This window comes from Aotus nancymaae, unplaced genomic scaffold (assembly GCF_030222135.1).
Source record: "Aotus nancymaae isolate 86718 unplaced genomic scaffold, 86718_ANA_hifiasm-v0.15.2.pri h1tg000007l, whole genome shotgun sequence".
NCBI classification, from domain to species: Eukaryota; Metazoa; Chordata; class Mammalia; order Primates; family Aotidae; genus Aotus; species Aotus nancymaae.
Genome location: NW_026988418.1, coordinates 9907391 through 9930427, shown reverse-complemented (window position 1 = coordinate 9930427; position 23037 = coordinate 9907391). Strand labels below are relative to the sequence as shown.

General features: G+C 54.4%; 1 protein-coding gene across 1 annotated transcript; it reads right to left on the bottom strand.

Moving 5' to 3' along the window:
• Window positions 1-21514, bottom strand: FAAH (fatty acid amide hydrolase). Its single transcript, XM_021673313.2, has 15 exons — window positions 21298-21514; window positions 14727-14840; window positions 11831-11965; window positions 11477-11610; window positions 11193-11399; window positions 10909-10949; window positions 10617-10741; window positions 8261-8386; window positions 7737-7834; window positions 6470-6569; window positions 6120-6160; window positions 5331-5370; window positions 4727-4835; window positions 3465-3610; window positions 1-3241 (listed from the first exon to the last, which is right to left on the bottom strand). Exons 1-15 carry the CDS (start codon window positions 21490-21492, stop codon window positions 3113-3115), a joined length of 1740 nt encoding a protein of 579 aa, XP_021528988.2. The 5' UTR covers window positions 21493-21514; the 3' UTR covers window positions 1-3112.
• Between the last annotated feature and the right edge of the window lie 1523 nt (window positions 21515-23037).

Sequence of the window (23037 nt, the reverse complement as noted above, 5' to 3'; positions counted from 1 at the left end):
TCAAGTGATTCTCCTGCCTCAGCCTCCCGAGTAGCTGGGATTATAGGCACCTGCCACTATGCCTGGCTAAATTTTGCATTTTTAGTAGAGACGGGGTTTCACCATGTTGGCCAAGCTGGTCTCGAACTCCTTACCTCAAGTGATCCACCTACCTCAGCCTCCCAAAGTGTCGGGATTACAGGTGTGAGCCACCACTACTCGCCTATTTTATTTATTTTATTTTACTTTATTATTTTATTTTATTTTATTTTATTTATTGAGATAGAGTCTCACTCTGTCACCCAGGCTGGAGTGCAGTGGTGTGATCTCAGCTCACTGCAACCTTCACCTCCCAGGTTCAAGAGATTCTTCTGCCCCAGCCTCCTGAGTAGCTGAGACTACAGGTATGCACCACCACGCCTGGCTAATTTTTTTGTATTTTTAGTGGAGATGGGGTTTTACCATGTTGGCCAGACTTGTCTCAAACTCCTGACCTCAGGTGATCCACCTGCCTTGGCCTCCCAAAGTGCTGAAATTACCGGTGTGAGCCACCCTGCTTGGCCTGATTTATACTTTTAAAAGATCATTCCAGCTACTGTGTGGAGAATGGATTAAGGGGAAGGCAGAGTTGGAAGTGAAGAGCCCAGAAGGGAAGTTACTGCAGCATCCAGATGAGGGAGGTGGCTTGGGCTACAGCATGGTGGTGATGAAACACAGTGGTCACATACTAGCCTAGGTGACCACGTCGCCCTCCCCTTGGCAGCATTTGGCCCCTTGTCTATCCTGTCCCCCAGCCCTAATTGCAGGCAGAACAGATGTGTTCGTGTCAATGTCCACCTCCCCCAGAAGCCCAGGCTTGACGCAGGTCAGCTGAGGCCTGGACATGGCCATGCCAAGGCTCCAAGGACTGAATCAATGAACCAGTGAGGGCGCCTCCACTCTGCAGCCTTGTGTCTGAAAGCGCAAGGATATTAGTAACTAAAAGGGAGAAATGGGGCAGGAGGAGGAAGCTGGGGCAGATGGTAGTGGTTTTATGAAAAAAGCAAAACTACAGCAGGGGTTACAAGAAATCAGGGCAAAGTGCAGCATCTACTTGGGTGTCCCCATGTAGGCCGAGACCTGACTTCTGCCCTGAAAATGGTCCCACAGAGGCAGAGATGGCACTGGGAGGTAGTGCCATTACTGGGTGATGCAACCTTGAGGGCAAAGCCCTTCGGGAGGAGTATGAAAATCAGGGTGGAGAAGGAAGTCTTGGGAAAGCAAATCTAGAAAGAATTTGAAATAAGCAGGTAGGAGCTGTGGACCCACCCTACCTAGAGGGCTCAGGCTCTGAAACATCTCTGGCCAGCAGGAGAGTTAGGGCTGGGGCCAGGGAAGAGCAAAGCAACTGGGCTAATGGGGTTAAGAAACTCTTAGGATCGGTCGGGCACGGTGATCATGCCTGTAATCCCAGCACTTCAGGAGGCCGAGGCGGGCGGATCACCTCAGGTCGGGAGTTTGAGACTAGCCTGACCAGCATGGAGAAACTGTCTCTACTAAAAATATATAATTAGCCAGGCATGGAGGCACATGCCTGTAATCCCAGCTACTTGGGAGGCTGAGGAAGGAGGATCACTTGAACCCGGGAGGCAAAGCTTGTGGTAAGCCAATACCGCGCCATTGCACTCCAGCCTGGGCAACAAGAGCAAAACTCAGTTTAAAAAAAAAAAAAAACTCCTAGGATCGGCTACAGATGCCACCTTTCTTCCAGCCAGGTGACGCAGTCCAGTAAGAAGTAGATGGCAGACAAGGTAGGGTAAGACCCTGAGCTGAGGCAGCTTACCTCCATCCCAACTGTCAATGCCCAAAGGGCCCCTCTCTACCCCTGGGCCAAGGTTCAGGCCTTAAACCCCTCTCCCCAAATTAGGGATCATGGAGCAGCTTCCTTACCCTTCTACAGGTTTTGCCCCACCAGTAGACTCTTCAGGCCGAGCTATGATCTTTCCAGGGTCCCACTGCCCTTGAGACAGAATTCAAGTTCCTGACCTGGCTGCCCAAGTCCACCTTGATCTAGTCTCACCTACATCTCTGCTTCATCAGGCCCATTCAACATGCCTGCCATTTACCAAATCCACCCTGATCTTTGGGCATACTGTCCCTTTTCTCTGAGATGTCCTCATCCCTTAGCTCAGACTCTGGAAAACTAGACTCAACACAGGTCCACCTCCTTCAGTAAGCCTTTCCAGGGCAATCCAGGCCTTGGCCAGCCCTGAGAGCTTGCTCTACCAGTTCACCTTGTCTCATGCCCGCCTCCCCAGGCCCATGGGCTCCTCTCCTAACCAGCTCAGGGCCAGCACTTCAGACCCTCTGCAGCCCAACTCAGTTCTTCCCCTGCTGCCCTGTGCTGGCTGCAGAAGACAGAGATGTAGCAGTGGGGTCCCTGCCATCGAGGAAAGCCAGTGTGCTAAGGGAGGCAGATACACCCACCAATGCCCACCACACGGGGCAGACTGGGAAGAAACAGCCCATATACTCCAGGGCCCAGAGGAAGGAGGAAAGGCCTCCTGGAGAGAGAAGGATCTGAGCCAGGTCTCAAAGGATGTAAGGCAGAGGAGCAGAAAGAGCTTTCTAGACAGGGAAAGGAGCAGAGGAAGGAAGGAGACCAAGGGCAGTGTCTGGCAGAGCAGGGCTTCGTGTAGGTGAGAGATGATGGACAGGGGTGAAGTGCTGGGGACACAAGCCTGCACCCCTCCTCCTGTGGGTGAAGGGCATCAGGGGAAGTTATGGAGTAGGAGACTGGCAAGGCTGGAGCCTGGGTCTGCACGGTCAAGCCAGCCCTGCTCTCAACAGGCTCCAGCCCCCAACACCCTCACGATGATGCCCAGAAAGCACACAGACAAGGAGCTGTTTCTTGACTGTTAGTTGGGTCTTGGCCCACGTCATATGGTGGAAGGACCAGGATGAAGAGAGGGAACCAGAGCAGAGAGTGAGGTCCAGACTCAGGGGATCTGTGCTTCTTGCGGGGGGTTGGGGGAGAGGACACGGAAGCCTCTGCCCCATGCTGGATACTTCCTTGCTGTGGCAGCAGGGCAGCTGTGCCCTGGCTGGGCTAGGCTGCAGAGTGTGAGTCTCAGGTCCTCTGGAGCTGGAGCCATCAGGATGGCTGCTTTTCGGGGGTCATGAGTCGCTCCACCTCCCGCATGAACCGCAGACACAACTCTTCCTGCCAGGGCAGGGCCACGCACTGCACAGCCACAGGCAGCCCTATGCTCTTCTTCATGGCCTACAAGGGGACACAGGCATCAGGACGGGGTTAGCGAGGCAGGACTCCTCCCCAGGCCCAGGCCTCTCTCCAGCACACCAGCTGGAAAAGCAGGGCCAGGCCACAGTCTTTCAGGTCTTGCTTAAGAAAGGCTGGCACACCCACAGTGCTGGTACTGTTTCCTCCACAGCGGCCATAGTCGGGGTTGGGAGTGAGTTCAGGTGAGGGGCAGGCCAGACCTCACCTTCTGCAGCATCTTGTCCCAGATGTCCCCAAAGTAGCCCCTGCAATGTTCCATCTGGGCCTCGTCCTCAGCAGTCACCGTGGTGACAGGCACCACCCCCGCAGGGAAGTCCAGGCAGTTGTAGAGCACTGTGTAGCTGATGGCCCCTGGAACATATCACAGGCAGCTGCAGCAGGCCCTGGGAACCTTCAGGGCCGACTGTGGGCCTGAGGCAAACCTCCTATGAAATGGTACCCTGTGTCTACAGCCAGAGAAAGGCTCTCTCCCAGGACCGAGGTCTGAGTGACAAAGCGCACGACTGCAGAGTTCAGGGCTCGGCTGTGCATCCCATGCCTTTGCTCATGTACTTTCCTCACTGGGAATGTTGTTCCTGTTTTCTTTTCCTTTTCCTTTTCCTTTTCCTTTGGAGACAGAGTCTCGCTCTGTCACCCAGGCTGGAGTGCAGTGGTGTGATCATAACTCACTGCAGCCTCATAACTCCAGCGATCCTCCCACCTCAGCTCCCCGAGGAGTCAAGACTACAGGAACATGCAACCACATCTGGCTAGTTTCCTATTTTTTTGTTGCGACAGGGGCCTCACTATGTTGCCCACACTGGTGTTGAGTTCCTGGGTTCAAGTGATTCTCCAGCCTCAGCCTCCCAAAGTGAAGGGATTACAGGTGTGAGCCACCACCCTATTTTCTTAATTTATCTAAATCCCACCTGGACTTCAAACCACCACCTCCCCAGACTAGACTCTAACTCAAGATCCCCAACTTGAATAGTGCTGATGACAGGAATATCAATCTCGGCCAGGGTATCCCACATAACTCTCATGTCTCCAGCCAGCCAGACTGTGGGCCCCTGAGGGGCAGGGTCCTCCCTGAGGGTTCCTCTTCTTCCAGTTCCTGGCAGCCCTGCAGGGCATATGGTCAGATTCATAGAAAGGACAGACAGGGGGCTGGGCTCGATGGCTCACACCTGTAATCCTAGCATTTTGGGAGGCCGGGGTAGGTGGCTCATCTGAGGTCAGGGGTTCGAGACCAGCCTGACCAACACAGAGAAACCCTGTCTCTAATAACAATACAAAATTAGCTGGGTGTGGTAGTAGGTGCATGTAATCCCAGCTTCTGAGGAGGCTAAGGCAGGAGAATCGCTTGAACTGGGAGGCAGAGGTTGCAGTGAACCGAGATCATGCCATTGCTCTCTAGCCTGGGTGACAGATCAAAACTTCATCTCAAAAAAAAAAAAAAGAAGGGACAGGCAGTGTGTCTGGTCTCACCTGTGGTCCTGCCTGGGGCATTCAAGTCCAGAGCAGGGCCCAGCATGGGGGTCAGCAGCACATCCAGGTCCAGCGCCTTCCACTGGGCAATCACGGTGTTGCGGTACACCTGGGGGACACAGCTCACCGGGTGAAGCACTCAGATTCAGCCCGCCCTAGGCTCTCTAACTCAGGGACTGTGGCTGGGGTGGCTCTGGCCCCAGCACCTAGCCCTGGATCTGAACTGGGCCATAATGGGACACAGGTCCTCTGGGCAGGCAGGCTGTGCTGCCTCTCAGAGGGCGTCAGTCGTTCCGCCTTCCAAATGAATTGTGGACATGTCTCTTCCTGCCGGGGCACAGCCGCACACAGGCAGCTCCACAGGGGAGAAAAGGCAGCCCGGACAGGAGCCTTGGGTTGACCCAACCCCAAAGGATGAGCATCTGGACAAGTAAGGGTCAGAGAGCAGGGCCCAGGTAGTGGTCCAGAGAGTTTTGGAAGGGGGTTGACAGGCCAGTCTAGAAGCCCCGTGGGGGCAGTGGCCACAAGACCCTGGTAGCGAGTGCCCTGTCCAACTCCATCCTCCCCCCACCACCCTGCTCCAGTCCAGAGGCTCTGGCCTCACCTCGATCTCATGCTGCAGTTCCCAGAGTTTTCCAGCTGACCTGGGCAGAAGGAGTGAGATCACCAGCTGTGATGGTCACAGCCATAGAGATCAGCAACATCAGACCCCTACTGCCAGCCTCCCAGGTCTCACTCCTCCATGGACCCTTCACAACCCCACGGGAGCTCTGAGAGGGACGTTCAAATCCCTACTGTCTGGATGAGAAAATCAAGCCCCAGAGGGGCACAGGCTGGGTCACTTAGTGACTCCACAGCAGAGCCAGGACTAGCCCAGACCTGACTGCTCGCTACCCTCAGGACACAGGACAGGCCATAGCTGCCACCGGTCCTGAAGCATTGTGGTAAGGGAGGAGTGAGTCCAGGAACATCAGGTCCTGAAACGGTGGGTGGGGGGGTTCCAGCCCAAGTCACTAAGGGGCAGGTGCACCTGGCGCAGCTCAGATCAGCTCAGGTCTCTAGCAGCAGCATCTCCCCAGGTACTCCCCGCCCCAGCCCAGGCCAACCCCCCACTTCCTGGCCCTTTCCATCCACACCCCAGCCAGGTCAACCTCCTCCTCTCCAACTCCCCTATCCTCTTGTCCCCTCAGGCCTTTGCTCTCCAGCTAGACCTGGACCTGGCCAAGACAACTTCAAAGTCCCACTTGAAAGTCACAAAGATTGCCCCCCTGCCTGGGCCACTTCCAGCCTCAGAGGTTACTTCCCTCGAATCCTCTCCTGTCAGAAACTACCCAGACCCAGAATTGGATCAGGACAGGCAGGGGCAGGCAGCTGGGCGCGGAGGAGCCCTCACCGAGGCTTCATGCTGCTGAGGAAAGCCGAGAGCCTTGGGAGCTGCACGAGACAGACGCAGGGTTGGTGACTCCACTCTGAGCCACAGCAGGTGCCAACCTTCTTCAGGCCAAGCCACTGGGGACCCTCCCTCCATGCCTCCCCCTGGGGCCCAGATCGGCACCCCTTTTAGCATGCTCGTTGGCTGAAGATCACAGGGGAAAGGGGAGGAGGGCAGTCTGGGTGGGGGCTGGAGAGGAGGAGGCCATGCATGCCCAAACCAAGAGAGGCTGAGGGAGGCCAGGGGGACGGGATAGGAGGCCCCATGCTCCCCACCAGCCGTCCTAGCCCCTCCACTCCTTGTGCCCTCACCAGAGGCTTCACCAGGAAGGCTAGCAGTCCTTTAAGCCACTTGGGAAGCTTCAGAATTAAGATCAGGTCCCCCAGGCAGGGGTCCACGAAATCACCTTTGCTGGGAAACAAAAGGCGGAGTTGGAGTCCAGGCACTCCCATCCCCGCATCCTTCCCAGCCTGCTCTCCCAGCCCACAGCAATGCCATTCTCTACTCAGGGGTCCCGTCCACCTCCTCCTCACCAGACTCAGCTGCCTCCCTCCAAATCCCGTTTGCTTCTGCTGGTCCTTTGAGAAGCCTGGGCTCCAACCCACACCGACGGGAGCTCCCCAAGGCAGGACTCAGGGTCTCCCTCTCCAGCAAACCTAGCTCAGAACTCTAAGAACTGAGGGCAATGTCTCCCTGACGAGGCCACCCTGCGACCGCCTCCCCTTTGACACGGAGGCCAGCCTGGAGGCATAGCTGGGTCAATCAGGGTGAGGGCTGCCCATGGAGCATGGCTCTGAGGCTGTCTCTGGCTCAAGATCTCAGGGAAAAGTCTCAGAGAGCTGATCCTGGAGACTCATTCCCAGGGCCAGAGTGAGGAGTGGCCCCTTCCACTGACGCCTGGACCACACTTGGCTGCTAGGTGAAGAAAAGGAACATGACAGGCTGGGCCTTGACTGAGTGAGGCTGCAGGGCCGAGTTCTCCATAGGTGAAGTGGAGGAAGTGGGACTGTGTTCTGAAGGGCCACAGCCCATCCAGTGGAGGCATGTCACCAGGAGGCACCTTCACAGGCCTCCCCTCTGCCCCTGACAACCTTTAAGGACTAAAAACAGCCCAGAGAAACCAACTTCTCTAAAAATGAGTTCTGCAAAGTCCCTTAAAGGGAGTCTGGTCCAATCTACCCACTTTACAGGAGAGAAATCTGAAGTCTTGCTCAAAAGGAAGACTTGGCTCAAGTCTGGAGAGCCTGGAGTCACAGCATGAAGTCCGAACACCCACCATCCTGCCTGGATCCTGCCCTTGCCTCAAATCTTTCCCAGACAGACAGGCAACCTCCTGCCCACCTCCTACCTCACAACAAGCTCAGATCAGGGGCAGGCCGTGATACTCAATGCAGCCTCCCCTCGGGCTGGCGCCCTGGCAAGGAATCTCCAGGCTCAATGTGCCCAGCTGGAAGGACAGTGAGGTCCCTGCCCAGAGCACTTAGGCCTTTGTCAGATTCAGCTAAGGCCCATCCAGTCATCACCACACCTGCTGCTCCCCCTAGGTCTATCAAGACCCCAAAGCCCACTATCACTCACAAATTCTGTAGGAAGGTGTGGCCACCGTCACTGAAGAGCCCACCTGCTGACAGGGTCTCCAGAGCATAGGGTATGTTGCTTGGCAAGAAGGGCACCAGCTGCAGAGATTGAGGGGTGTAAGCCCTCCTGAACTAACAACTGGCTCCATAACCCCCACGCTGTCTGGGCAGCCCTGAGGATGGATAGACCAACCTGCCCACATGGTAGCTCTCACTAGAGCCACAAAGGCAGCCTTACTGAGCCATGAAAACTCAGTAATGCACAGCACGAGAGAAGTCTGGAGCCACACATAAAGTTGTCTAAATGACCAGACCAAAACCCACTGGCCCTGGGGACCTCTGGACAGCTGTGCACCCCTGTACCCTTGATCAGCCCTCTAGACACTTGTCCTACAGGGCCATAGATCACCCCCACGACAACACAATCAGAATGCCAGGATGCCAAGGATGGAGTAGCCATAGGTACCAGGAAGGCTTCCCTGGAGGGGAGGAGATGCCAGCACCTCCAGGACCCTGCAGTCATACCGTGTGCCCCGCAGCCTCAAGGCTCTGCTTGGTCTCCAGCACGGCCCGCCTCATGGCCGGGGTGGGCATGGTATAGTTGTCAGTCTCATAGTACCCCACACGCAGGGGCCGAGAGCTGGTGTAGACCTGGAGGGAAAACACAAGTGACAGGGTCAGGTCAGAAGACAGCCCTAGGCAGGACCCCTAGAGATCAGAGGAAATGGCCGGGCGTGGTGGCTCATGCCTGTAATCCCAGCCCTTTGGGAGGCTGAGGCAGGCAGATCATGAGGTCAGGAGTTCATAATCCCAGCACTTTGGGAGGCCGAGGCAGGCATCATGAGGTCAGGAGTTTGAAACCAGCCTGACTAACATGGTGAAACTCCGTCTCTATTTAAAAAAAAAAGAGAGAGAGAGAGAGATCAGAGAAATACTCAGCCCCAGACACAGCTGCAGTCAGTGAGGCCAGCCCCTTCTGCATCTGACCCTTTCACAAAACACCTTCACAGTGACTCAGAGGTGGGCAGAGTGAGGATGAGGATTCCTACTGGTCACAGGAGGAGACTGAGGCTTGAGGTCTAGATAGGGAGATTGGGTGGGACTGGGACTTGCCCAAAGCTACCCAATGCAGAGCAACAAGACAGGGCTGGAACACAGGCACCCTGTCTTCTAAGCTGAGGCTTTCCACCAACTGTCCTGGCTCTCATGAGAAACTGTTCCAGACTTCCAGACAGGGACCTCATCTCCCCCTCTCCTCCGAGGAAGGACTTCACGGCTGCCTATCCCCGTGGGTTCAGTTAGAATGACTCCCTCTGCCTCAGCCCAGATCTGCCCTGCTGCCCGACTCCCGAGAAACCCCAAGGCCCACACTCCTTCCTGTCTAGAAACCCTCAGCCTTTCCAAGGCAACCTTGGCTGGGGTGTGTACAGAATAGACAATCGCTGGACTGCTGAGAGATGGGGCTTACATCACACAGCTTACTGTCTACATTAATGTGACTTCACTCTTCTCCGTCTGTACGATCTAATTTTAGAGCTCCTGAACACTCTGTTGGAGTGGGCACAGAGATGACCTAGGACCCAGCATCTGCCTCACTGGGGACATTTGGCTCCAGCCTCAACCTGGCTGTTTCTGGCCTTCAACCCTAACACACACACACACAGAGAGAGAGAGAGAGAGTAACCCAGGACCAGGGCACAACCAGGACACTCAAGAGAGCAAGATACTGGCCTCAGATGCCCTGCAGCAGGGCATGAGCTGGGAGAGAGATGACCACTGGCCACTCCCCCACCTCCTCCAAATAACACACAGAAGCACAAATAACATTCCCATTCATTCTGGAAACACCCATCAACTCTTCAACAGGAAGCATCGGTTGGCAGTTTACACTCCATGACCCTCTGACCTTCTTGCCTTAAAATTCACACCCTGCTGTACCCACCAATCCTTAACTAACATGGGGGGTCATATCATGACACTTACCCAATCCTAACCAACCCCCATGTTGAAAGACCCACCTTAAACCAGACTTCAAAATCTCAGCAGATCTCCCCACTCTGCCTGCCCTCTGAGATGCTACTAAGGCTCTGCAAGGCAGTGCCCGCTCACCACAGAAAGCAACAAGCCCAGCCTGTCTCAGCATCAGGCTGTTGCAGTAATTTTTTTTTTTTTTTTTTTTTTGAGGCTGAGTCTCACTCTGTTACCCAGATTGGAGTGCAATGATGCGATCTCGGCTTACTGAAATCTCCACCTCCAGGGTCCAAGCAATTCTTCTGCCTCAGCCTCCTGAGTAGCTGGGATTACAGGCGTGCTCCACCATGCCCAGCTAATTTTTATATTTCTAATAGAGACGGGGTTTCACCATTTTGGTCAGGCTGGTCTCGAACTCCTGACCTTGTGATCCACCCGCCTCGGCCTCCCAAAGTGCTGGGACTACAGGCATGAGCCACTGTGCCCCGCTGTTGCAGTGATAATTCAGGGAGCAGCACTCCATGCTGCCTGCAGACTCCAGCTCACGCAGCCTACATCTGGCAAGAACAAGCTGTGTGAGCTGGGGTCTGCAGGCAGCGTGGCACGCTGCTCCCCAAAATGTGGACAGGAATACTGTTAGAAAGACTGCTGTTTGCTGAAGGTCAGCGGGCTGGGAAGTGATTCCTGCATCCCTGGTGCCATAAGCAGAGGCCGGGCACCTTGGAAAGTCACTGCGTTAAATGCAGGCAAGGGCTCCATCTGGTGGCCGTCTGTGGAGGAGCAGCCCACCCTAGCCTCAGAGCCCTGGGGGACGTTTCTCAGGAGACAAGGCCTCCAAGGCCTGCCCACAGGCCTGGTGCGGCTGTGTGGGTTCAGCAGTCCACACCCATGCCCACCCAGCCCTGCTCACCTCTTCTCGGAAGGGCAGGGGAGGCACGGTGGGGTCCAAGCGGAACATGTCCTCGCACAGCAGGGCTCGCAGGCACAGCGCCAGGCTCTCCACATCCCTGGCCATGGGGCCCACAGAGAGGCGCACTGGGGCAGAGACGGGAGGGAGGTGAGCAGACAAGGAGGGAGGAACCCAGACCCAGAGCAGCCTGGGAGCCAGATGCTGCCCTGCCACCTGAGAAGCACCTGAGGGCAGAAGCAGGTCAGGCCGACCCCCCACCCCCCTAGGGCACTGAGGGCACCACGGACCTCACCTGCCTCCTGTCCATAGACACAGCCCTTCAGGCCACTCTTGCTGGATAAGAAACACAAGACGCTGGAAACAGTAAATGGCCACCCGCCGCCATTCCCATGCCCTCAGAGCAGCTCTGAACACTCACCGCTTTGGAAACTAGGACCCACGCCTGGCCAGTGGGACTCTAATGCTTCCTCCCAGCAAAGCCCCGGTGACCGAATCCCCGCCTGGAGCCCAGAGAGGTCGGAAGCTAGGCCAGGGTCACACAGCGAGAGGCCCAGATGCACCCTCCACCCACCCTACCTGAGGCGATTCCCTGTGGGCTTGAGACCGCAAATGCCGCAGAAGGAGGAGGGGAAGCGGATGCTGCCTCCGATATCAGTGCCTAAGCCCAGGGGGGAGCCTCCAGCCCCGATGAGGGCCCCTTCACCCCCTGAGGAGCCCCCTGGGCTTTTGGAGGACTTCCATGGGTTCACGGTCTGGCCGAAGAGGGGGTTACTGCAGTCGTAGCTGGAGGAGGCAAGAATGGGTCAGCCTGTATCACGCTGGCATAGGTGCCCCTGCCCCGCCCCACCCAGAGACCCAACCTGAGCATGGACTGGGGAACATTGGTGTGCACAAAGGGCACGGCGCCCTGCAGCTTCAGCACGCGCACCACCACGCTGTCACACTCTGCCGGCACCCCTTCATTCAGGCTCAAGCCCAGCGTGGAGTCCTGGCCCTGGGAGGAGGGATGGTGGGCACAAAAAGGGGTATGGTTGATGAGTCAGAGCCGATGGGCAGCCCAGGGTCCACTCCAACAACTGTCACACAGGCCAAGACAGGCACAACAGTGTCCCCTTGCAAGGCCTCTGGACCTGGGCCCAAAATGACCCAGGACCCACAGCAGGCTGGCAGGGATGGAGGGGCCAGTGGAGGCCTGGCACTGAGGCAGAGCATACCTTGTAGGTGAAGCACTCCTTGAGGCTCACAGGGACGCCATAGAGCAGGCCCTGCCTTGGAGCCTGGGACAGCTGAGTCTCACAGTCAGCCAGGTAGGAGGTCACGCAGTTGGTCCCTTTGTTCACTTCCCAGGCCTGAGGGAGGGGAAATAGACATAAGGGAGAAGGAGACTGGCCTTTTCAAAAAAATGGGGTGAAATATACATCATGTAGAACCAGCCTTTTAAAGTATACCCAGGGAGAGGGTAACCAGAGTCTGGGGCACAGAGGATGACCTAGGGCCCGGCACGTGCCTCACTGGGAACATTTGGCCCAGGCCTCATCCTGGCTGTCTCTGGCCTTCAACCAGGACCGAGGCACAACCAGGACACTCAAGGGAGCAAGATACTGGCCTCAGCAGGGAGTGGGCTGGGAGGAAGATGACCACTGGCCACTCCCCCACCTCCTCCAAGCCGCATCTCTGCCCAGTGAGGCAGATAGAAACCAGGCAAGGGCAGACCCCCATCTCTGGTCACACAAGGGCAGTGACAGAGCAGGGCTAGACCAGACTCCCTCCCAGAGCCCAGCACTCTCTCCTCTACCCCACTCCTTTCCCACACCCAGCCCAGTCAAGCCTCCCCTTACCCAAGAACTCTTGAACTTGATAATCAAGTCACATGGAGTAGGAGCTTGACTAAAGGGAATAACATGCTAATAATGGAAATCTGCCTAGAGCGCTCAAGCCGCACCATGCAGGGTCCCACAGAGGGAAAGGCGAGAGGGGAGTGAGATGCAGCTGCTTTCTGGAAACACTCCTGTCCTGGGGGGCACCGGAGGGAAACAGGGTGGGCTCTGTGGCCATACTTAGGCATAGGCAAAATCTGTCCCTGGGGTACCCGAGGCAGGAAGGGAGAAAGGCCAATCTATAACCAGATTGACTAGGTTAACCAGGAAGGGCAGGAGCCTTTTTAGGGACATTGACTGGGAAGAAGAAACACCATCTGCTGAGGCTGTGTATGTGCCCCTCTCGGTGACGCCAGCCCAGCATGCTCTCGCTCCCCCAGCTGCAGCCTCGACAGCATTGTCACATATACCACACCTGGACAAGTTCACCTGCCTAGGGGTCACATTCTCTGTCACACGCCCTTTCAAGAAATCATGCAGGCCACACTCACAAAGCACAATTTCTCTCTCCTTCCTTCTTTCCTCCCTCCCTCCCTTTCTTTTCAAACATATTTCTTGAGCACTTATTATGTGAAATGCAACACTTTTAGTGCCTTTGAGCACTAAGCTTCAAAGACAAATAAGATAAGCTCTGTCCATGAAGGACACGTGGGAAAGAGAAGACAAGCCTGACGCTGCGATGAAAAATGTGCTGTTAGAATGAGAGTAGGCCCCGAAGAGGAAACCCTCAGTCAGGGGAGTCTGTGGCATGGAGAGGGACAAAGAGGGAAAGAGCCTTTCAGTAAAGGAGCCCCACCCAAGCCAGTGCAGAGTTTGGGTGGGACACCCCAAGCTCCAGAAGGCCTTGGCCAGAGGTGATGCTGGACACAGAGGAGAAGTTCCAGAGACGGCCTGAAGAGCTAGGGACACAAGAAGTCACCTGGCCAGGAGCTGGTGCTTGGGCATGGAGGGAGATGGTGGTGGTGGGCCAGAGTGGCCAAAGGTGATGGAGACAGGGGAGGGCTGGGTAAAAGAAGGGAACAGGCCGGGCACGGTGGCTCATACCTGTAATCCCAGCACTTTCAGAGGCTGAGGCGGGTTGATCACCTGAGGTCAGGAGTTCCAGACCAGCCTGGCCAACATGGCAAAACCTCATCTCTACTAAAAAGACAAAAATTAGCCGGCCGTGGTAGCAGGTGCCTGTAAACCCAGCTTACTCAGGAGGCTGAGGCACGAGAATCCCTTGAACCCAGGAGGCGGAGGTTGCAGTGAGCCAAGATCATGCCACTGCACTCTAGCCTAGGCAACAGAGCAAGACTCTGTCTCAAAAAAGGGGGTCGGGCATGGTGGCTCATGCCTGTAATCCCAGCACTTCGGGAAGCCAAGACGGGTGGATCACCTGTGGTCAGGAGTTCGAGACCAGCCTGATCAACATGGTGAAACCCCATCTCTACTAAATACAAAAAATTAGCTGGGGGCCAGGCGCCATGGCTCACAGCTGTAATCCCAACACTTTGGGAGGCCAAGGCGGGTGGATCACTTGAGGTCAGGAGTTCAAGACCAGCCTGGCCAACGTGGTGACTCTACTAAAAATACAAAAATTAGCTGTGTCTGGTGGCGGGCGCCTATAATCCCAGCTACTCGGACTCTCAGGCTGCAGTGAGCTGAGATCTCACCACTGCGCTCCAGCCTGGGCAACAGAATGAGACTCCATCTCAAACCAAAAAATGTTTTTTTAATTAGCTGGGCATGGTGGCACATGCCTGTAATCCCAACTACTTGGGAGGCAGAGACAGGAGAATCGCTTGAATCCAGGAGGCAGAGGTTGCAGTGAGCCAAGACTGTGCCATTGCACTCCAGCCTGGGCAACAAGAGCGAATCTCTAAAAAAAAGAAGGGAACAGACCAGACTTGTTGACTGAGGGGAGTGGAGTGGGGAAAGAGAAGGAAATCTGGGCTAAAAGCCAGGTTACTAGCTAAGACAGCATACTCAGTGTCTCTCTCTCTCTCTCTCCCTCTCTCTCTCTCTCTCTCTCTCTCTCTCTCTCGCTCTCTCTCTCTCTCTCTCTCTCTCACACACACACACACACACACACACACACACACACACACACACGCTCTGGCTCCCTCCCTGGCCGTCCCTGGTACTGTTGGTCCACCATGGCCCCCAGCAGGACTGACTCCAGGCCAGCTTTTTCCTACAGCCTGTGCAGAGTGGGAGGGGAAAGGAAGTGGCTGGCCTATGCTGGCCTTACCTTTCCCAGGTAGGTGAAGAGCACCGCCTCAGGGGACAGCTCTCCATGGTGTAACTTCTGCACTAGCTGAGGCAGGGGCAGGGCTAGCAGGGCCTCTGAGTCCAGGTCTGGGTTCTGTGGGGTACAAAGTCGGATCAGTCCCCTACTCCCCGAAGGCTCATGAGCCTGCTGCAGACACCGGTAGCCCATGCCCCTCAGTCTCCACATGCACCCGAGCAGATGCTTACTGTCATATGCCAAACCAGACATGGCCACCAGCAGCTCCAACATGGCCCAGCCTGGGCAAGCCCATGCCATCCCCAGAAAGTACAGCTCTGTCTCCTCCACAAGCCTGCTGAAGAGGTGCCCAGCAGGCCAACATGCCCAGGCAGGTTTTTTTCTTTTCCTTAGAGACAGGGTCTGGCTGTGTGCCCAGGCTAGACTTGAACTCCTGGGCTCAAGCGAACCTCGCACTTCAGCCTCCTGACTAGCTGGGACTACAGGCACACACTACTGTGCTAGGCTCCAGGCTGATGATTAAACCATTACAAATAAACACCAGCAGCAGCTGCCTTCTGTGTGCCAAGCACCACGCTGATGTCATCCATGTTTTGATTCAATCTTACTGCCATTCTTGCCCGCTGGCCATCTGCCTGCACCTGACCCCATGCCATCCCCACGCCCACAGAGTAACTCTGAACACTGCCTGGGGGTTGCCGACCCCTGGCAGGGAGGGGCAAAAACAAGAAGACCCCATCTTGGGGGAGGTGTGGTCTGTGACTGAAGGCCACACCCAAAAGGGAGGGTTCACACATTCATTCCACAGATGTGCATCAGGTGCCTGCTCTGTACCCAGCACCACACTAGGCTGAGGTTCAGCCATGAACAAGAAGGCATGCCCAGGTGAGCTCACACAGGGCAGGGTCAGGGTGAGCAGACTACAGGCGAAAAGATGAGATTTTAGACAATGAGAAATAAAGACAATAAAACAGAGTGTGGTGAGTGGGTGGCACATGGAAAGGATGGAGAGGGAAGAGCTTTCTGCAGGAGGAGAGGCATTTGGCAGACCCAGGCAGAGGCCTGTCTGCCAGAAAGGGCTCCCAGAGTCTCTGGAGTCAGCCCCTGCCTGCAAATACCCATCCACTTCCTCCTTCCTCCTTCCCCAGGGTGTTGCTTTGTTTTTATTTGTTTTTTCAATTAATGTATTTATTTTTTTGAGACAGAGTCTCGCTCCATCACCCAGGCTGGAGTGCAGTGGTGCGATTTCAGTTCACTGCAACCTCTGCCTCCCATATTCAAGCAATTCTCCTGCCTCAGCCTCCGGAATAGCACCCAGACGCCATGCCATGCTAATTTTTTGTATTTTTAGTAGAGACGTGGTTTAGCCATGTTGGCCAGGCTGGTCTCAAACTCCTGACCTCAAGTGCTCTGCCCCCACCACGGCCTCCCAAAGCGCTGGGATTATAGGTGTGAGCCACCACACCCAGCCCCTCCTCAAAGGTATTGGGTTAGTGAGTAAACACTGAGCCGGTGCGGTGGCTCATGCCTGTGATCCATAGCCTCTGCACCTGATGTCTTCAGTATCAGGAGCACTTTCCTGAATTCAGTGAACTGATACAACATTTACTTTGGATTTTTTTTCCTAACACAGGAGCTACAAAGAAGAAAAAAATGGGTTCATGATTTCTCCCCAAACACACCAGATAATCCCTGTTGATATGTATATATTTTTTTTACTTTTTTAACTTTTTTATTTTTTTCCTGAGAATATTCCAAGTAATCTGTTGATATATTTTTTTAAAGTACACAAAATGAAAAGTGAGCTTTCCCTCCACCCCTGGCAACCCTTGCACAGTCCCTCCTCTATAAAGGAAAACTATACTTAACAGTTTCTGATGTACTCTTACAGGAAAAGAAAATATGAAGGCCAGGCACAGTGGCTCAAGTCTGTGATCACAGCACTTTGGGAGGCCAAGGCAGATGGATCACAAGGTTGGGAGTTTGAGACCAGCCTGGCCAATATGATGAAACCCTTTCTCTACTAAAAATACAAAAATTAGCTGGGCGTGGTGGTGGGCGCCTGTAATCCCAGCTACTTGGGAGGCTGAGGCAGGAGAATCACTTGAACCTGGGAGGCGGAGGTTGCAGTGAGCAAAGATCCTACCATTGCACTCCAGCCTGGGTGACGGAGTGAAACTCTATCTCAAATAAAAAAAGAAGAAAAGAAAGTATTTATGAAAACCCACCACGTCAACAGTTGTCTACCTAAGTTCTTTTTTTGCACATAGTACTGCATCTTGCCTTTCCCATCTCACAATGAAAATAAAAACTTTGAGGCCAGGTGCTGTGGCTCATGCCTGTAATCCCAGCACTTTGGGAGGCTAAGACCGGTAGATCACAAGGTCAGGCATTCGAGACCAGCCTGGCCAACATGGTAAAATCCCATCTCTACTAAAAAAACACAAACAAATTAGCTGGCTGTAGTGGCGTGCGCCTATAATCCCAGCAACTCAGGAGGCTGAAGCAGGAGAACAGCTTGAAGCCGGGAGGCGCAGATTGCAGTGAGCCAAGTTCGTGCCACTGCACTCCTTTGCTTTATTTTTGTGCTCATTATATAAATATAGGTTCACTGTATTTTTAAAAATGCCTAATAATATGGAGAAGAACATCGAAATCAGCAGAGCATTCACCACACTGGGATAATTGCCACCCAACAGTCCAGTCACCATCTCCCCCGACCTCACTACAAGGCATCCACAGTGTCCCTGCGCACGGCAGCTAGAGGCTAACAACATGCTCCCCTCTGCTCAGCACACATTTTCATTCTTTTCTATGTTCTTCCCTGTTGACAGGTAATGACACAGTTGCTAACAGCTATTTTTAAACCTTCAACTAGTGTCAGGCAGCCGAGACATTTTCTCCCAGACACCACTCTGTACCTCCAGGAGGCCAATCAGTGACCATGTGGAAACCTGATTTTGTGGAGAATGCAGGGAAGTATAGTATACAGGTAACATCTAACCCTGTGGCCACCTGCACGCACAATTTTTCAAGAGACAGATACTCTACTGGTCACTTAGGGGGCATTGTCCCTCCTCTATCTGTTTTGTTTTCTCCTTCTGAACCACAATGCCAATGGGACTGATAAGCAGCTTGTAAGAGATGTGGGAAAAACCATTCAGGGTAAAACAAAACTGCCTGAACAAAAGTATAAAGGCATAAATAGATGTTCTGTTATGTATCTCCCAGCTATACTATTCTAATAATGGTGGTCCTTCTCTTCAGTCTAGAAGAAATATCAAAACTCATTCAGGGGGCAGGGCGAGGAAAAAAAATGAGTGAAGCGTCGACAGAGTTACCAGAAACACACTTTTCTCTAGAGTTACTCAAGAGTTTAGAGAGAAGTGAACTATTTTGTGAAAATTCAGAAGGTGTTTAGGTATCCCCTCATCCAGCTGTGTCCTCCTTGGACACAGCTAGAATCCGGCGTGGTGGCTCACACCCATAATCGCAGCATACTGGGAGGCTGAGGTGGGTGGATCATCTGAGGTCAGGAATTCAAGACCAGCCTGGCCAACATGGCGAAACCCCATATCTACTAAAAATGCAAAAATTAGCCGGATGTGGTAGTGGGCACCTGTAGTCCCAGCTACTGTGGGAGGCTGAGGCAGAAGAATCACTTGAACCTGGGAGGTGGAGGTTGTAGTGAGCCGAGATTGTGCCACTGCACTCCAGCCTGGGCAACAGAGCAAGACTCTATCTCAAAAAAAAAAAAAAAAAAAGAATCTGAGTTTCCAACTTTCTTTGTCCAAAAATCTATCAGACAGGAGCTTTACTACAAACCGCTGTGTTCTCCCAGGGCCTGCTGGAGCCCTGCCTATCTCGTGCCCCCTTGTGATTCAGGGCTAGGCTAACAGAGCCCCAGAAGAAAGGTTGCCCGACAGTCCTGAATCCTACTTCCCCATCATTCAAGGACTCCAGAGCCAAACAGAAGGGTGCCTTAGGAGTTTGGGGAAGAAGGGAGGGGAGGCAGGGGAAGGAGCTGTTCCCAAGCCTGGGCTGGATTCAGCTACAACTCCCATCTCCTGGCTGGGCATAGTGGCTCATGCCTGTAATCCCAGCACTTTGGGAGCCGAGGCGGACAAATCAATTGAGGTGAGGAGTTCAAGACCAGCCTGGCCAACATGGCGAAATCTCATCTCTACTAAAAAATACAAAAATTAGCCGAGCGTGGTGGCAGGTGCCTATAATCCCAGCTACTCAGGAGGCTGAGGCAAGAATTGCTTGAACCCAGGAGGTGGAGGCGGAGATTTTGCCACTGCACTCCAGCCCGAGCAACAGAGTGATATTGCGTCTCAAAAAAAAAAAAAAAAAAAAGAGTGTGAGACCAGCCTGGCCAATGTGACGAAACCGTCTGTGCTAAAAATACAAAAATACAAAAACTAGCCAGGCATGGTGGCATGCACCTGTAGTCCCAGCTACTCGGAAGGCTGAGGTGGGAGGATGGCTTGAGTCCGGAAGGCAGAACCAAGATTGTGCCACTACTGCACTCAGCCTGGGTGACAGAGCAAGGCTTGTCTCAAAAAAAACTCCTACTCCTCCTCAAAGCCTACAAAGCTACTGTCAGTCAGGACCCCACCCCTTTGCTAATTACTCATAACCACAGTCACTGGAAACCCTAAGGTAATTTCCGGCTTCTCCTCCTCAAAGAGCCAAGCTTTCATCAGAGCCAAAACTTCTGTCCAAGAATAATCTGTTAAAAATAATGAGCAGTTGCTCCAGAGGAAAACCATATAGATGCTGCTGTTGGGAGTTGAAGCGTAGGAAGACCCATCCTGCTACCATCCCACACCCCTGCCAGCCAGGTGGATTCCTTGCAACTAGGAGGGGAGTTCTGCAGGCAAGAACTGTGAGCAGATCCCTGCTCCTGCTGCCCACACTGCTCTTGGAGCTAGCAGAACTCAGCTGGCCACACAGAGCCAAGGATAAACAGGAGGATCTCTAAGGAGGACCTCCAGAGCCCAGCCAGAGAGGGCAACTAGGCAGTGAATAACCTGTGCTTGTGTAGGGGAGATGGCCAATTTGGACTGACCACCAGAGCCTTCCCACTCTGGAAGGAAGAAACCCTAAAAATTGACTGATGGTGGACTTTTCAGCTTGGTGAGTACAGGCTGGAACAAGATGTATTTTTTCTTTACTAAATAAGTATGAGATATCTTGGCCCCAGGGAGGTTTGGAGTAAATTCATACATTACAGCCAGCCAAAACTGCAAAACTTGCAAGGCTACACTCTGGGCTGGCATGCCTTCCTAATATTTATCTTCTGCTCCTCTCCATGGGAGTGTGGCTGAAGAGTGCAGCTGGGCACCTAGGTTCTAGTTCCAGCTCTGCCCCAACTCAAAAATCACTTGCAGAGCATTTGCTGAACACAATTTTCTGCCTCCTGAATCCTGCTGTTCCCCACCTGGAAATCCTTGCCATCTGTCCGGTCCCACAGACACAGCAAGCCCTCCCTCTCTCAGCACGTAAGAACACTTCCCAGAGTTCAGCATGTTGGCTTTAACTGGGGTCAGTGTTTCACACACTCGGAGGAAAAGCCCCTCTTCAAGCCACCTCTTCCAAACCTTCAGCCAGGCCTTTTCACGCCCCCAAACCCACACACTGAGGTGATCCAGAGGCAGCTCAGGGAGAGAAAAGCTTGGTGACAGATCACCCAGGAAGGGCTGGAACTAAACCTGCTTATGGAAGCGGCTTGCCAGGGGTTAGACACCACAGGCCGGCAGCAGGAGCTGGAGAGACTTCCCTTCTAGCCTGGCTTTGCCAAGAACTCCCTGTGCACTTGGCAGGTTTCTTTCCGGCTCCCTCTTAAGATCCAAATACACAAATCAAGAAGCTTGAACTCAGCCAGGCGGGGTGGCTCACGCCTGTAATCCCAGCACTTTGGGAGGCCAAGCAGGCGGATCACCTGAGGTCAGGAGTTTGAGACCAGCCTGGCCAACATGATGAAACCCCATCTCTACTAAAAATGCAAAAATTAGCCGGCCGTGGTGGCATGCACCTGTAATCCCAGCTACTCGGGATGCTGAGGCAGGTGAATCGCTTGACAGGGAGGTGGAGGTTGCAGTGAGTCGAGATCGCCCCACTACACTCCAGCCTGGGCAACAGAGCAAGACTGTCTAAAAAAAAAAAAAAAAGCTTTAACTCTAAGCTCTCCAGATTCCCTTAGCCAATTCTGCGATTCCAAAGTCCTCAACACTAGCATCCTATAGGTTGTCACGCTTGCGTTTTCGCATTCCAATAGGCAGTAAGCTTGAGATTCTTTGGCACGAAGAAAAACTCCTCTTTGACCCAGTGAGGCAAAGGCCTCCCATGTCCTGCCCTGACACTATCGTTTCCTTTCCTCCTACTGGCTCTACCTGGCTCAGAAAGTGCGGAATGTCTTAGGGCGAGGAGAGATTCTGGAAAGTTACACATCTGCTCTGCCTGCCCCCACCCTCCACGCCTGTCCCTCCAAGGGTCCTGCGGCTGAAAGTGCCGCTGCAGGTACCCCCGGCCTGCGCCCACCCCCACCCCACCCCACCCTGACAGTCACCTGGAGCCGGAAACGCTGCGCCGCCCTGTCCATGCTCTCCAGGCCGGCTCGCTGCCTCTGTCGCGCCCGGGCCACCGCGCCCCGCGCCGTCCGGCGTCCGGACCAGCGCAGGGCCACGGCCGCCGCCAGGAAGCAGCAGGCTAGAACGACCCCGGAGGCGCCAGACAGCGCGGCCCACAGCTCGTGCTGCACCATGATCCCCGCAGCCTGCCGCTGCTAGTGGCGACAGATGAAGCGGCCGCACACAGTAACAGCCCGCTCCGCCGCAAAACCCGGCCTGGATCGGCCGGGATCCCTGGCCCGCCTGCGCGGGAGGGGCGGGGTAGCGCGCCAAGCCCAGCAGCGACCAGAGGCGGCCCGCCTGGCATCGCCCCCAGCGACCTCCCGCACCCTGCCAAGCCGAGCAGGAGGGTCGGGAAGGGCGCCTGTTTCGCGTGGGCGATCTCCCGAGCTTGAGTTTAGCCCCAGTTCGGCGCCACAGCCCCCGGCCCGGCCTGGCCTCTGCCCGGCGCACATCAGAGCCCCAACTCCTGAAGAGGCGTCCCAGCCCGAGCCCCCTGCGAGACACGCCAGCCAACAAGATCGGGAGCAGCGACGGATTGGGCACGCGGACTCTTTGACCTCGGGAAACCCTGTCGCAGCATCTTTCCTGGAGAACCAGGAGGCTGGTCGTGCCGCAGGGCGCCCGCCTCCCCACAGCGCGGGGCTTTCCGGGGCGCCAGCCCCGGACAGAGACAGGGAGAGTCTCTGGGGCGTCCACCCCCTGCCCTTCCTCTTTCCCCAACCTGGGACCCCGGGTCTCTCGCCCTGGGCTCTTCACTGCCCAATCCGCCCATTATTTGTCCTTTGGCACAGCCACTTCCTGCAGACTGGCCTCCCCAGGGTCACCCTGTCCCAGTCCTGGGCGCTTCTGGATTGTACATCCAAGAAGCAGAAGGAACGCCAGACCAGGGGGAGTCTGGGGACCTGGCCCCTTCGGAGCGGGATGAATTTCACGGACATAGACACACACACAGACTCCTTATTGCTGTCCTGGGCTCTCTCACAGAACTTTACGTGCTTTATCTCAGTTGTTCTCCCAACAACTTTGAAAAAAGCATTTTTGGCCGGGCGCAGTGACTCACGCCTGTAAAGCCAGCACTTTAAGAGGTCGAGGTGGGTGGATCACCAGAGGTCGGGAGTCCGAGACCAGCCTGTCCAACATGGCGAAACCCGTCTCTACAAAAAATACAAATATTAGCTGGGCATAGTGGTGTGAGCCTGTAATCCCAGCTACTTGGGAGGCTGAGGCAGGAGAATCACTTGAACATGGGAGGTGGAGGTTGCAACGAGCCGAGATCACGCCACTGCACTCCAGCCTGGGCGACACAGTGAGACTCTGTCTCAAAAAAAGAAAAAGAAGAAAAAGAAAAATATTTTTATGCTCATATTACTTATGAGCTAACTGAAGACAAATGGTATTAAATAACCTGTGTCCCATAGAACTGATGTCTATAAATTAAGTATTTAAAATTTAAAATAAAGTAACTTGTGGGTCACACAGGTGGCTGAGTGGGTGGGGATTCCACTCAGAAGCTGAAAACGGAGCTCTTCCCCATCCATCAACACCACCATTACTGCCCCTGGAAGCGAGTCATAAGTTTAGAATGTGTGTATCTTTGGGTTGACGGTAGCTTTTTTTTTTTTTTTTTTCGTAGTGGTCCTATTTGTCCCTATTTTTTTACTTAAAGTGTGGTGGGG